Source organism: Anser anser, assembly GCF_964211835.1.
Source record: "Anser anser genome assembly, chromosome: 6".
NCBI classification, from domain to species: domain Eukaryota; kingdom Metazoa; phylum Chordata; class Aves; order Anseriformes; family Anatidae; genus Anser; species Anser anser.
The window spans coordinates 33,608,186-33,624,144 of NC_139726.1; the positions used below are offsets into that span (position 1 = coordinate 33,608,186).

At 43.3% G+C, this 15,959-nt stretch overlaps 1 protein-coding gene across 4 annotated transcripts in view; it reads right to left on the reverse strand.

The window, feature by feature from the left end:
* CPS1 (carbamoyl-phosphate synthase 1) overlaps nucleotides 1–15,959 on the reverse strand; it is a 116,752-nt gene that overhangs the window by 91,150 nt on the left and 9,643 nt on the right. Inside the window, exons 2-3 of one of the 4 annotated variants that reach the window (XM_083842156.1) lie at nucleotides 10,274–10,418; nucleotides 2,926–3,070 (exon numbers count right to left, since the gene is read on the reverse strand). The exons of 2 other annotated variants lie outside the window; for them this stretch is intronic. In XM_083842156.1, the coding sequence (XP_083698282.1) occupies nucleotides 2,926–3,048 (123 nt within the window). In that variant the 5' untranslated portion in view covers nucleotides 3,049–3,070; nucleotides 10,274–10,418. The remainder of the gene's footprint in view (nucleotides 1–2,925; nucleotides 3,071–10,273; nucleotides 10,419–15,959) is intronic. One more of the 4 variants, XM_083842157.1, reaches the window with a different exon arrangement.

The window sequence follows — 15,959 nt, forward strand, 5'->3', positions numbered from 1 at the left end:
GAAAGGTTCAACATTTTGTGTACCAGATTCTGAATTCAAACACACGTGTGGCCCCTGGCAAAGGTGGAGTTAGAAATAAGAACTGAGGTCTCAGATTAAACAAGTTATCAACCCTGTTGCTTTCTGTGAGTTCAAGCATCCACTTGGGCAGCACGAACTCCTTTAAGTATTAAACTCAAATAAGCAAATCCAACATGGAAACAGCTTTCCCCAGAGTCAATGCCAAGGCAGAACACAGCACATAATGTCAGAAAGACACCTCTGGGGCTGGCTGGCTGGCACCACAGCTAGTCACTGTGCAGATACTCCACTGGACTCAGCACTTGTAGTGCACGTTAGGTCTTGGATACCCTGCAATAGGTCCTGTCATACACCTTGAAATACAAGCGGGCCCCATTCAGTCTCATGCTTCTGCGGGGTGTTTGCTATCACTGACACTGAGGTTAAAATAGCTCCGAAGGGTTTCATTGGCCTTGTCTTTTGATTTTAAAATATATATTCATCCTCTTCGACATTGAAATTGGTGGTGTTGGCTTTGAGCACTCACTTCACAAGCACAGGATTAGGTAGATGCTAGACCAGCTGGTGCTGTAACTCCATCAGAGTTGAACAGTAATTTTCCATGAGCCTAAAACTTCTTAACTGGGCACCTCAGCATTACGAGGTATGACCTTGTAGGTCTGTCACTGTGCAGTCCTTGAATGAGTGACAAAACATCCACCTAACACATCAATCCGTCATTTAAGATGCCAAATCCAAACTTCACGTGCTAATCCACCAGTAGAAAAACACATCAGATCCAGCCTGCTACAGATGCCTACCAGGATTATCCTGGGATGTATAAAGTAAGATGCTATCTCATCAAAATCTGAACCATCGATCTTAACCAGGGGCTACACAGCTTTACCAGCAGAAGACACCTCTTCCTGTAGCAGACTTACAGCCACAGGCTGAAGTGCCTGTGAACTCACCTCTTTCTGCATCACAAGACTTCCAGCTGCTGCACTCTACAGAAGACGGCAGAAGTGACTGAACCAGCTCCAAGCAGCGAGATAGCTATCAAAGGCAAGAGACAAGCAGGGATGGCCTTCCAGCAGAGCTCTTCAGTCCTGCTTAGATGGCTAGACAGTGTCTAGTGTATCTGCAGGGACTTAAGTGCATCTACATGGACACCTGTTCTGCGATACGCAACATCAGCATACTGATGCTCTACTCTGTCAGCAGTGACAAACCAAGCTACGAAGTAGGAAACCTGGCCTCCTATACTTCAGACACTGATTTTTGCCAACAGCACCTCTCAGTGCATTCACGGTTCCTCTTATCCAGCAACACTGGCAGTAAAAGCGTCTCCATTTTCTCCTGGCCCATTCCAATTTGAATCAAAAAGCCCAGAGAGGAGAGGTGGTTGGAAGTGTGTTGCTCTGTCACACCAATAGACATTTTCTAGCTCAGTGCTGAGATTTCAAAATGGCACAGAAGCTGGCATCTGCCCTGGAAGAGCTGATGTAAGAAATGGCACTGCCCTACATGAGATTTTGTATAGTATTAACGTATTTTTGTCAAATCAACATAGCTTCAGTAGCCTGCAGAACTGCAGAGGAACTTGCTTCCCACATCAGAGACCTAATTCCTCTTCAAGTAGTGTTGCAGGAGAGACTGGTACCCTCAGTGGCTTTACAATTCCCAAACAGGACTCCTGTTGTAATCACAAGGAGGAAAAACATCCTGCTCAGCCAGATCTAAATGCAGAGGAAGGGGAAGATTTCCATGCTGTGCTTTAAGATGGTGAACGAGGTAGCAGTTCACGACTGCTGTGCGCTCTCAGGGAGGGGAAGACGGGTCCATTAACAAGTACACTGGCCACAGAACAACCTGTCTTTAAAAGCATGAGGCAAAACTGAACTGAAAACTCACACACTAGAAGAAGAAATAAGAATAGTGATGCCTCTTTCCTAGTTCAGTTTTTCTCTGCAGCCAATTTTGGTTTAAGAAGTAACACATGTTTTGCCAGGAGCTCAGAGAACTTTTTATTGCAAATCAGTGCCCATGGGACCAGCAAGAGAAACCTGAGCCCTCAGTGGACAGAAGTGATATTAATCAGGCCTCTACTCCACCCACCAGCTAAGGTGGCACCCTCTGGGTATCCACAGCCCAAATCTCCCAGAGATTTTCCCCACTACCCACTGAAACATCACTCCTCAGGTTGCTAATCCTATTACACTGGTGATCCACAAACAGAAACGTGCAAGAGCCCCTTTTCCATGCAAAGTGCCAAAGCACCTTGAGTACTGTGGAATTCACGAAGTCCTAGTTCCCCACTGTGCCATGCTGCACCCGCCTGAGTTGCACTAGCGAAGCTGGTCAAATGCAGCTTTTGCATTTGAAGAAACTGGGGATGTGAACCTAGGGGTTCAAGCCCCTAAAATCAAGGGCTGATACCATGATGCGTTCAAAAAGAGCCATCTACTTCTCTGATAAAGCTGAGCCAGCTTGGTTTCCAAGACATTGAAAACGGATCCTGCATGGACCCACTGGGATTGCTCGCATGCTTCAAGTGATGCTCGCTTTTAAATATCTAATTGATTCATGATGATGTGGAATGAAAGAACTGCTCTGTAGGCTATCAGTCCTATAGAAAGGTGGGGTGTTTATAGAGAAAATACTACATAATAATAAACTGAAACCTTGAACTTCTACCTTTTGGTGCTATTTACCCTATAATTTTCATTCCAGACTACACAAAAGTGTTTGCTTATCTAATGGAACTGTTTAGCCAAGCAAACCCCTTGCTTCAGGTTCAGACAAATCTCCTTCAGTTCAGTTTTACATGCCTATGTAAACCCTGTTATCTGCAGCGAGCTATCTCTCAGCATGCCAAACACCTCTATCAGACCACAGTAGCTCCCTGTTAGCAGTTACTGTTACCTTGATGCTCAACAACCTGGTACCAGTCCTTGAGAAACTCCAGTGATCAGCAGACACTTTGCAAAACTCCAATCTGCCTTTCAAAGTCTTCACCACTTTGCAAGCTGTCAAAATTCTTGTCATCTTGAGAGTTGCTGATGGGTAACTGAAGTTTCGAGAAAACAAAAGTAAAAAAAAAATTCCACTTGTATGTGTTTCTTCAAGATTTAGTGCAGATAATACGCTCTTGCAGAATGCAGGGGAAGAGAACAGAGACAGCTGGTGGACTGACCGTACAGCACTGCCCTCCACCTTCCCATTTATTCTGCCATTAAAAGTCTCTGGTGCAGCCCCACCTCCTCCCGCCCCTCCTTGGAGGGGCGCTTGCTTAGAGCCCTTGCAACACTTTTCTTTAGGTTTGTCTGTGAGCAGGGGTTGTGTCACAGGCCAGGTACAAGCTTCACCTACTGGAAGACAGCAAAGCTTGCTGAGAAATTGCACCCACAGCAATGAAGACAGTCCTCACACACCAAAACACACACCTTACATTTCAGTAAGAGACCAAGAACCTGTAAACAGCCCGTGGTCTGTGGAAATTAGGAGTCTCTGTCCATAGTGTGCTTTCTAGAGCTCTCCAACATGTGATCTGGGGTCCACCATTAGCTAGTGGGACAGCCTGGGACTGCTGGAAGCATTCTTGTACTGGAAGATGGAGAACAGGAAGACTAAATTCTGCAGAAAGCTGTAGTCTTTTTATTCTGAGTACATAGCCACCAGCAGCCCCAGCGCAGGTCCCAAAGTACTGCCCCCTCTCCCCAAGAAAATGAAAAAGACATCAATAGGAAAAATAAACAGTTGCACCAGGAAAAACACCTTTTGTCAAAATGCTATTGGACAACAGCTGAAATAAGGCAAAATGTTCCATCTCCTAACTGACCGCAGGCCTTTGTAACTATCATATTTCCTATAACCCTACACTGTAGTCTTCAGAATCATGGTCCTCATTAGCCAGAGAGGAAAATGCCTAATGAAGACAAAGGCTATGGGAGAAGCATGCACATTATTATTCTTTATGAACTAAGATGGTGCGCCATCTGAAATCCGACTGATCCGACTTCAATTAGCACAGAGCAAGGAAAAAAAGCTTTTTCTTTTGCCCCCCATTTTTTTTTTCGCAGCTGGACACATGCTGCTCTGAAGGATTTAGGTAACCTTTTTTCCATCACTGACAGTACCAACTAGGACTTCTCTGTACACAGTTGAGATTAGCCTGAGTTGATGCCAGCATCACATGAAAGCATTTCCTGCACAGCTCATTATAGCACCAAGCTGAAGCATGGCACACAGAATAAAAGACAGAAGAGAGGACCGTGGGCTTGGGTGTCCTCTGTGATGGAGAGCATAGTGGAGACTTGGATGAGAAAAGCATAGGAAAAGCCTGAATCCAGACAATGGAAAGGGATGGATAGAAATATGGTGGAAGACAGGCTGTAGAGGACTTCAGCTTTACCATGAGCTTTACAAGTGTGCAGAGTTGAGAGATGCAAGCCAACAATGTTTCATGGGGACTAGAGCATGGTTTAGGAAAGACAAACTCTTTTCCAACAGGAAGATACCTGACAATCGTTCTGACTCATAGAAGGAGCTTGAGAGATGTGGAAACATGGAATCTATTTATTCAGCAAAGATCTACAGGGAACTGGGAATTGGTTTGTTGTTAAATAGTCCTCTACATGCTTGGCTTTAGCCTGTAGCGATCCAGGTTGGAGATGCACATGGGAGAACAGATGTACAAAAAGCAGAGGTACAGCTATAAGTGAAAGGACTGCAAAGACACCTTGCACAAGAAAAGTCATCTTAATATCCAAACACACGTGCATTCACACATGCAATTCAGAAACTAGTTTTCTTTTAAAGCCACAATTCACGTTACGTTGACTTTACGCTGCTACACACATAGTGTTTGGAAGGTTACAAGCACTGCCCTTTGTTATGGCTATACTGAAGGGCGAATCCTGCACTCCATTTTACCAGCAGGAAAGTCACACTGAGCGCCAGGTACACATGTATTTGAACCAGAATCAGCCCACGCTACCAGCTTAAACACCCTGACTGCCAATTCCTCACTTTCTCCTTCCACTGCAGGACTTTTAATGCGGCTGCATGAGGCAGACAGATCAAGCTAAAAAGCCTACCCTTTCCTTTTGCTGGGAGGCCGTTCATGAACGGAGAGGGACAGAAGTGAGCAGAAAAAGGACAGAGCAGAACTTTTTGCCAGGTGAAAGCAGCTGTAAGACCACATCATGAACTAGGTTCAATATGTCAGGGATCTGCAGTACATACTCAGATCTCTTGTGGCAGCCGTATATTATAAATGAAGTGCTGTATGTGGGAACAACAGCCAAAAAAATACTTTCCTTTATCACCTCCACAGCAAGGATGCCACATTCCCTACTGCTATGGGTTTTACCCTGCTGTTTTTCCCTTTCATCAACCATGTTGTATGAGAATTGATTGATAAAGCCCACCTCAGACCTTCTGAGATCAGGAGGGTTATTCCTTCAGTGCAAGAACCACGTTCCAAAGCTTCCACCAACAATGCACGGCAAAAGGAACTTCTACCAAAACCAGGAAAAAGCATCCAAGCCATATATTTCATTGCCAGTGCACTAAAAAGAGATAATTTACCAGCCTTAGAGTCAACAGTTTACGTATTATGTATTCCTGACAGAAGCCTCAGTTCAGAAAAGCCTGTCAACGTACAAACAGGCCTTCTGTGGCTTAGACAGATCTTAAATATGTGCTGCATTTAACAAATATTCCGTAGAGGTGATGGTAAAAAACAAACAACAAAAAAAATCACATAGATGAGTGGAGAAAGGAAAGCAGAGACCAATGGTTTTACTGGAAATGCAACCAGAGCATATAGGCTTTAAACTTGCCTGCCAGTACACAACTTGAATTTGTATCATCTCTTCAGGAAATGAAGGTTGGACAGGGGCTGAGGAGGAAGGACACATATCAGAGAAGCCAGGAATGTAAAGCCATGAAGGTAGATGATCACTCAGACAAGAACAGCTCGGATGCTAGGAAATTACACAAAAAAAGTAAACAAAAGTTAGGCTTCCTAACCATTGGATTTATTTGGCATAGCTGTTTAGAGAAAGGCAGACTGCATTTTGTTTCAAATTCACTTGTTCTATATCCTACACAGATAGGGAATAGGGCAGAGAGAGGAAAGTGCTCATTAAAATGAAGGGTTTTTTCTTACTGTTTACAAGTGAAAAACACCAGAAATGAAATTCATCATACAGTACCACTGTACCGTAAAATCAAAGTCAATGGTCTGTAGCTTTGTAAATCCCCAAGGCTAAGATATTCAAAGAAAACTAAGTGCCTGCGCTTTCAGAGGCTTAAAACCAACTGCCTGATTTTCAGAAAAGAAGTGCTCAGAGAGTATTTGAGGCCCTGCTTAGGTGGCACCCCAAAAAGGGAGCTCCTGAAGCTGCTCGTCACAGCTGGGAAGCTCTGCTAGAAGCCACCAAGCTCTGCAGGACTTCCATGCTGCAAGCACTTATCTCCTGGAGAGTAGGAAGTGTCTGGTAAAGGAACGGAAAAGGGGGGAGAACTTGTCACCAGGCCAAATTAAACAGCCCTCCATGGAGGGAAATGCTGCAAACCTGCCATTTTGCAATGTTCCCTGCAGCAGAAGTAGTAGCAGATCACATCAGGCCTGGCATCACGGTGGCAGATGCTGGCAATGGGAAACGGGAGTAGTTGCCCTGTGTGATTTCATTCGTGCCCATCAGGGGACGTCCCTCGCTCTGGCTTAGCACTGTTTTATTCCACATCAGCATAGTGCTTTGCAGTAAACCCAGGAGCAGGAAAGCAGCAAGACACTTCTGCACAGCCACCAGCACTCCCCAGACCTACACTGTTTGGGATGTGCAGGGACAGCCCAGTACTTTCTTCTGGAAGAACTCAGAGGAAGTTCTCCAAACACATGGAGACTTCTAATGCGGAAAGGACAAATTTGGATTACGACTCTGAAAATGAAGACAGGGTAATTTTATGAATTTCTGAATTCTGAGCAACTTTTCAAGTCTGTGACAGAAGGGGAAAAAAGCCAAGACTCTCCAGACTGTGCCTGTTCGAGCAATTACCACACACTCCCCACCCAAGGTTAGCAATTTCTAGCTGCCTTTGCAGAACCCAGTACCAGGTCTATCCACACATCCATGTCAACTTTTACAGCCATTACAGTAAAAAGACTGTCCTTTCCAAGTTCTCCGTAAAATAAATAAATAAATCCCATGATCCGTTCTGTTCTTATTGGAAGAGAAGAGATCAGAGCTCATTTGTAGGCACGCTGGCCCAGCTCCACGCCAGTGGAAGTCCCAAGTAACTGCCTCCAACTCAGTGGAGCTCCAGTGGCACAAATCTCCCCTGGATTGGGATCAGTGGAACAAGCAGCCCACAGGAATTGCTTGGACTTCCCTCCTTGCAGCTGAGATCAGAGGGGAGTTTTTTCCAAGTGTCCTTCAGATGCTTTTGAAAATCTCCCCTGCCATCTGTCAGGCCACATCTGATTTCTGACCACCCTGCCTTGCCCTGACTAAAACACACTCCAAAAATCGTGAGGGGAAAAGCAGAGGAGTTGAAGTAGGAAGCAAAAATGAAATTTTCTGTTGCCACAGGGAACAAGACAAATGCTTTCCTCCCCTCAGCTAGCAGAAAAGCCCTCAAAGTGATTTGGAAATGCTGCCTTCCATTTCAAGGGAAGGTCCAATTGCTTCCCAAGGAACTTGGAGGAAAAGTTTCAAAAGCACGTGAATTATGCTAACGTTCCCATCCATTTTCTTATCAGGTGTTTATCAAGTAAGATCAGTGCAGTGGATACAACACTAAGTTTAAGATAAGTAACATTTTTTTTTTTTCCCCACAGCACACTGCTAACAGCTCTATCAAATCCATTACCTCAGAGACCACAACTTTTTATTTTTGGTATAGCGGAGGGGGGAAATAACCTAAAATTATCTTGTTCCCTTGCAAATGAACTAAGAGCATCCAGGCATCCCCTGTCACCTGTTCCTCTTGGACTGCTGCAGGAGAGAAAGCATGCTCAGTCACACTTGCAGATCTGCTGCTCTGAGCCAATCTCAGATCAAATGAAGCATTTCAAGCAAAACCCACAATGTTTAAAAACCACAGTAATTGTGATGCAAAGTGCCACAAGCCAAGAATTTCAAAACTAGGGCTGATCTTCACCTGAGTACATGACGAGAAGCTGAAAGGAGTAAGAATCGAGTACAAGCCTTACCCCTTGGCTCTCCTGACTTCTCTTATTTAAGCGACAGCCAGAATGTTTTTCCCCCACATAGTTTTTTTTTTATATTTTAGACGAGGTCTGGGGAAAATACCATTTTAAAATTTAACGGGAGAAGTTCACAGTAGATCAAAAGAAAACCTTCAGATCTGGGAGCTGCATTCTGATTCACCCTTAGCAAGTCACCTGATATTTTTCCTTTTTCCTGAAGTCCAGCCAAACAGTATCAGTTTGTTATTAGAAAACTTAAGCTTTCATAGAAAAAGTAAAAACAGTTTGTAGATGTGATAGAGAATTTTGGGACAGTTCCAACCACAGCACAGAAGATTAATTAAAAAAAAAAAAAGTTAAATTTCAAACGATTGCACATTCAAGTCTTACCAGATCCTCTCTTTTCTAGACAAAAATCCTGCATTAGCAGAAGCTGATGATTTTATATACCCGTTCAGGATCTCTGCAAAGCTAGAAATACCGATTGTATCCTCTGCCTGTACAGACTGACTGTCTAGAACTTGCGCATGGTGATTCAAGTTTTGTGGAAGCATCAGGCCTCCTGCATGTGCACAGCTCAACACCACACCTGCTTCAAAGGCAAGCCTAGCACTGCCCTGCCATCGGGAATTCACAAGAACTATGCTGCACATCTGCAGACGTATGACTGGGAAAGTTCGTGAAAGCTGGCAGAACAATACACGCAGGTTAGTGTGTCAGGATTTGGGGGAATGGCTGATCTGTTCTGCAACACCTGGGACCCAACAGTTCCTGACAACTGGTCCTTCGACAGAAGTTACTACATACAGATTAAAAAAGGAGATCAAAGTTTGCCTGTAGCAGTTCCTCTTCCGTTTCAGCTGCATTTTGAGTAACCAGTACACTCTGAAGCCTGTGTGCTCTCTTATTGTTTCAGAGTGCCTTCATGTGGCATAAAAAATTGATAACCACTGTCTTCGCTTGCCTAACTTAGTGACAAGCCAAATAAAGCTTATTAAAAATCCACCTGCTTGTTCCTCAGAGATGGAGAGACTGACAGTTACCCAAAAGGCCAAACATTGCTGATTGTTGACTTTTCTTTTACTTATTATCCTATCATTGACCTGACTGCATTTGGGTAAACTGTGAGCCTTCCTTGCACTATTCCAGTTTCAGCAGAGCAGAGAATTGATGCAACAATAGCCCAAATAACCTAGAACTCTCAAAACTTTACTCTTCCCTGAGCTTCCCAAAGAAGACCAAATTAATTCTAAACTGATTAAAAAAAAACACACAGGAACGATCAAACAGAAACCATGATGATTTATTTTTCTTAGTTGGAAACAATCCCAGGCACCAAGGAAAGCAAGAACAGGAATTAAAAGGGGACTGTGCCTACACCTGGCTTCCCACTGTGTCCCTCCAGGTGCACTCTTGCTTGCAGGTTGTTTTCCAGCCACCCCATTCTGTTGCTGTGCTGCTGCAAACTGCCCTGTCCTCTCCCTAGTCTTTTCAGCCCCTGAGACCTGGCTTTTTACTCTGTTTCCTTGTGTGGTTTCTCTACATGAATAACCTTCTCCCAGCTACTTGGTGGGACCCTCCTGCCCACCACATTTTTTATGGGTGTTGAAAGCTGCTTTCCCTTGAGCACACTTCAAGGTTGGACTAGATGATATTAGAGGTCTTTCCCAACTAAATGGTCCTGTGATTCAGAGGAAAGAACTCTCCCTCCCTGTCTGCAGGAATTCAGTTTCCCCAGTTACTTCTCACTTACAGGAACATGACACAAAGTAAAAATGAAGAAATGAGTTGTTGCTTTTTTTTGTTTGTTTTTGGACTTTGCCTGCATAGTGATGGCCTTGGTGCTTTACAGCACACTTCTGTGATTCCTCAAAAATCTCTGTGATCCCTCTGATCTGTTAATCAATACCACATCAGCCTGACAGGGCAGCTGATGTCTTACTTTATGAATAAGCATGATGCCTTCACCAGGTCTATTCTTTAAAGTCACGTATGACTTTGTAAGCACAGCAGCATTTAACCATAAACTTTTAAATGCAGCTTTTCACCCACCAGATTAAAACGCATCAGGGCACCATCCTCTGCAGTCCTCCACAAGTCCACTTCATTGTTTCCTCATGACGAATGTTTTACCTCGTGAGAGTTTCAAAAGATCGGCTCTGCTCTTTTCAGTTGAGTGTCTCTGAGAAAGGCCCTCCTGTTGAAGAAAAGCAGCTACAAAATAACATGGTTGAGTAAAAATTTTTAGGGAGAACCATCCGGAAAAATCTTACTCCTAGCCATCATAATGATAGCAAGTTCAGACTGGTTACAAGATCAGATGTTTAATTTTCGTTTGCCTTTTTCTATCTTCACTCTCATTTATTTCCTATCATCTGTATTTACTAGCCAAAGACAGCTAAATATGGAGAGAACACAAGGGCAGTTTACCTGCTTCCAAAGACAAAGATGTAAAGCTTTTATTGACAGCTGTAACTGGCTTGTACAAGTTCACCAGCAGAACCGACTCCCACCTTTTCCCCTTGTTTTCATATTCTTTTTATTTGATGCTTTTCCCTGCAAGGACACATTCTGACCCATCTCTGCTGAGCAGACCTTGCATGAGAAACGGCAAGAATCCTACTGAAGCAGACATAACAGTTCAATGCAGAAGGGAATACTCAATATGAAAGAGTGCGAAATCAAGTTTTAACAGCACAAAGAAATTTTATTCCTAAATCCCAGTGCTGCAGTTCTCACTGACAACAACATGGGTGTCTGGGTGAAGGAGAACTTCCAGATCTGAGCCCTGAGACAACTTACATTAATGGAAAACACAACATGCAATTATTCTTTCAATAAGATGCACAAAACTCAGGTTGGTGAGGGTTTGAGATACAGTGCAAAATTCAGCTTGTTTTTCCTCATAAGTCTTTGCCTCGAATGCCTCAGTCTGAAGAAAATAGATACCTTCGTACTTTTGGATGGAAAACACAGCAACTGTTAACTCAAACCATCTTTCTAGTTCTGACCGAAAGTTTGGGAATCCAAGGAAACAAAGCAACAACAACGACAAATGTTTAAAAGAGAATTGTCACATTTCACTGAAATCAGATTTTGGACAAGTAGTTATTTGAACTCCTGCTGAACTTTTTCTTTTTTTCTTAATAGAGAAACATAATTTTCCTTTTAAATTAAAAATTTCCTTCCTTTTTTGTTTTCAAAACAGAAACCAAAAAAGCAAATTAAGAAATAAATGAAGATTTTGATTGTGTTTTGTTTGTTTGTTTGTTTGTTTAAACTGACATGTCAAAAAGCATCAGAACCAACCTGGAATGCAGTTTCACTTCTCTTCAGAAACATTGGTTTGGCCTAGCTGACAGCTAGTAGTAACTTAGGTCTGCGAGGTAAACAGCTCTGGAAACATACTCTCATGGCCAATGCATGGTTTCACAAAATGAAGGAAACATGCCTCCAAATAACCAAAGTATCCAGGGGCAGCTGCAAATACGAAAGGGATTCAGGACACAGTCACTGATCACCAGGGCCCTGTGACACTTTCACTTAACATCCTATGTAATGCTTTTAAACAACAATAAAGACTTCTGAGTTTGTAAAAGGTTAAAAAAAAATACTGTGACAAAATAATTGAAAATCTCAAACCAAAATCACATAAAGAGACAGCTTGTACAAAACAATAAAGGGCAAATTTCTTGTTAACTGCACCCACTATGGCACCTCCCTTCTTTTCCAAATTTTGCGTGTAAGCTGTGATCCAGACAGCTTTTGACCAGGAAGGTTTATATAATGCTTGACAACACGACTGTTATATCTATTCTCAGGTTAGAGAAAATCCATTTTCAAGGAGATTAAACTTTTCTTTCAGGCTTGAGTATCTCAGGGCGTGCTGATCTGCTGTCTGGAATATGGAGTCTATGCCTCACCCAAACTTGACAAAGATAAGGCTCTTATCTTTCGCAAGAGAAAAAGAATCAAAGTCTTGAAAATGGGTCGAATTCCATTGCCACTGGGATTAGCAGCTCCTTTTAGATCAGCTGACTTGGAACAAAAATAAAGAAAACCCTTAGAGCATCTGAAATTACTCCAAAAGGCCAGCTTCAGAAAACCCTTACTCAGCTAAAACTGAGGGCAGCCAGAAGAGCGCTGCCCGTGGGTAATAATGACCATACAAAGTGCAGTTTGCTCCCAGCACCCAGCTGAGCACCACACCTCAAACACAACTTTTATTTTCACAGCGATACAACTAAGGGAGACCAGCCCCAGGAGCCCTAGAGCCACCCAGATAGGAGTCCTGCAGTGTCTGACTTCAGTCCAGAGCTGAACTCTATTTACTGGATGATGTTTGGAGCCCGCAAGATTTCTCCTTCCCTGAAATTTTGTAAAAAGACATTTTTACAAATGAGGGCCAGGATTAGGAGTCATCCCTTTTCCCTTGTGGTTACAGAGGCTCAGCCACTTCACTGGCTTGTTCCCATGGATCACTAAAAAGGCCAAACTGGCTTTAAGAAATAAAAACAAATCAAAAGGGCTGCACAAACACTGTCTCCCCTATGCTACTCATTCTTTACCCAGTTTAAAAATAACATGACCTTACAACGCAAGATTAGCTACATTTGCTCAAGATCTGTGCTGTGCTCACTGCCTTCTGTGGCTGTCCCATCATGGGTGAATATTTGATAGGTTATCATACCCCACTGTTTGCTCCAGGAAAGGAAAACAAAACTGCCTCGCCCTTGATTAGACTGTAAATAAATAGATTTTTATCTGGAACGAAGGCCACAATGTAAACAGTCCCTTAGCTGCTAACTTATGCACTCAAAATTGTGTGCGCACATTCACACCAGCACACATTGTGGGACAACACGGGACAGTTTTGTTTTTCTTTTTGACTTGATAATCACTTTTCCCCAGTTAAACATAACTTCACTGAAATCAAAACTTTTATGACCAAATTGTTTTCCTGGGCATTTTGATGTGGTACAGGCTGGTCAGTCCAACTTCATGGTGGAAGTCTACAGAGGATGTTGGCAAGGCCCATCACAACCCACCCCGGGGCTGGGACCTCAGAGCTACGACCAGGACCCAAAAGGGAAGCCAGGAATGGAGGAGAGCGAGCAAGCATCCACCAGAAAAGAGAACCAGATCAGAAGAGCATGTCATGGATGTACGTTTCCTAGAACAACAGGGCATCACAGCCAGCTCTGAAATCCAATTCACTGTAACTGCCACTGCTAGGCCAGTTTATTGCTACCTAGCCCCTGTACTAAATAAAACGCTCCCAAAACAACATGCTTGCTGGTCCCAGCACATACGGATGGGCCAGGCCTAAACCTAGGCTCAGGAAAACACATCAGCTCCACTGAAACAGTGGAACATGTGTCCAGTTCCAATTGTTGGGCTAATACCTTGAGTATTTGGGTAAGTTTCATCTCCCAGCCTCATTCAACCAAACTCATCCTAAGCAGGAAATACTCTGCTATAATAGGCTCTGACGTTTCTTTTACTGCAACAAATGTCATGTGAGAAGATACGGAAAGCTTTCCACAGAAAGTTTCTTCCCAAAGTTGGAAAGCTTAAGAGTCATTTAATCTTCCCTTTTAGAAATAGTTACTCTTTGAAAAGGAAATACACATCATCTCTTCAGCCTAGTTTTGTATCTTTTTTTTTTTTCCTCCCTTCTTCTCCTTTTACCCCCTTTAGCACCAGCCCAGGCAGTGCTGGATGTTCCCGGGTTTGGTAGGAGCGTAAGTTAACATTTCATAGGTGTTACTTAAGGTGGCCTTGGCCTCTCACCATACATACAGCATCCCTGATCAATCAGCACTTGCCTTGTTGCTTCATGCCTGGTGCCCCAGACTGGCAGGATTTGCAAAATTGGGTTGGTTTTTTTGTTTGACTGATTTTTTTTTTAAATTCTTCTTGTTCCTACTCCTCCCCCCCTTCCTACGGTTACCCTGGGGGAGAAAAATATAGGATAAAAAGCTTCAAATGCTGTACACAGGGCTTTGCATTGAAGCATTTGCCTCAACTTACAGATAGATAAGCACTAAGCAGATACACTTGCTTGAGGTTGGCTCTGTCTTTAAACAGGACAGCAAACATAGGCGATATGGATCTATAATGGCATTTAGCTGGGAAGGAGAGAAGGGACATGATTTTGACAAACTGGAAAACTTTTTTTTCTAGGGCAGGAGAGCAGAGAAGTTTGAAAAAATAACTGAGGCTCTCAAGTAAGCTTTCAGGACTTTAACCCAAGAACCGCAACTCTGTCTATTCAGCTAATATCTTTATAACAGTGAAGAAACTTTAAGAGTAAGGGAATTAATTAATTGTGTAACGGCATCATCATCCATGGGGATGGGAGACACTTTGATCACGTGTTATACGCAACAATATATACTAATGTTTCTGCCCTTCAACAAACACACCCCTCTGCACTAGCATTTTCCTTAGAGGAACCCCCAGAAACAGGCTTCTCCCCACAAAGGCCAGTTGGCTTAAGCAGAGTCTGTGCTTTTGAGCAGGGGCTTTTATTGCACACCATTACAGAGGGCACAGGAGCGGAACTTGGGCTGGAGGCTTTGGGTGCAGTGAAGACTGCCTTTCCCTGAAGATGTTCTACACTGGGGTGTCCTTGTCACTCCTTTCACTCTGGCACTAACCAATGTTCAGCAGGATTTAAATTAACCACCCCATGGGAAGAAACCCATTTTATACCCAAAGGCAGCAGGGTCCTAGCTCTTTGTTCACTTGAGGAAGGCAGGATCTGAAATACTCTACCATGTCATCTCATTCACCTTCAGGACAGACAAAGCAGATGATCACAGAGGAAAACTAGGGAACGCCAGTCCCAGCTCATAAGGCTGAAGCAGCAAGATGCCTTTTCTCCCTCTGAGCACACAGAGATCCCCGCACAAGAGCACAGAAACTCTTCCCACAGAGCTGGAGACATCGAAGAAGCCCATCTGTTAATGCTCCCCCAACAGCCATCTGAACTCCTTACACAGCCACTCACAACAGTATCAACACGGTATGGTACTATCAAGAAAAAAAAAGCAAAAAAATCTGGGATTGGTTCCGCCCCACGAGAGTCAAAGCTGTGGTGTGAATATATCAAATGCACACTGACTGAAATTGCCTGTCCATGCCTACTTCAGCTGAGAGCTCTAAACACAGGAGTCAAGTGTTCAGCTAGTTAACTTCATGAACTGGTGCAATTACAACACTACCAGACATTAGCAAAATAAGCAATCGAATTGTAAAGGAAAGCAGAACAGAAGTAGCACGTTCACTTTCCTGTATTGATTTAAGTCATCTAAATACTCAGATTTTCATGTTTATCTACTGCCCTAAATAAAATCAATTTCATTAATTTATTTCCACTTCCTATGGATTCCACCATGCTACAACCCATTATAGCCAAAGCAATCATCAACTACCACACCTAATGCAATAAGATGACAAAATCCACAAGAGCTAAATATGCTCGGAAAGTTTTCATCTCATTAGTCAAACGCCAGAGGTCTCAACAACAGCGTGTGCTTGTGAGACCCCAGCAAAGATCAGGAGTTGGCTTACACAGGCCATGTGGTTAGGAAGAGCCTCAGCTTGTGATTTCTAGGAAATAAAGGAAGGAAATAAAGGCTGAAAAATGTAGATCCCTCGGAAGTGGCAGCACCTGAATAGCATGTACACATTTCCTCTGAGCAGCAAGTCCCAGGAACAGAAAGCACCGTCT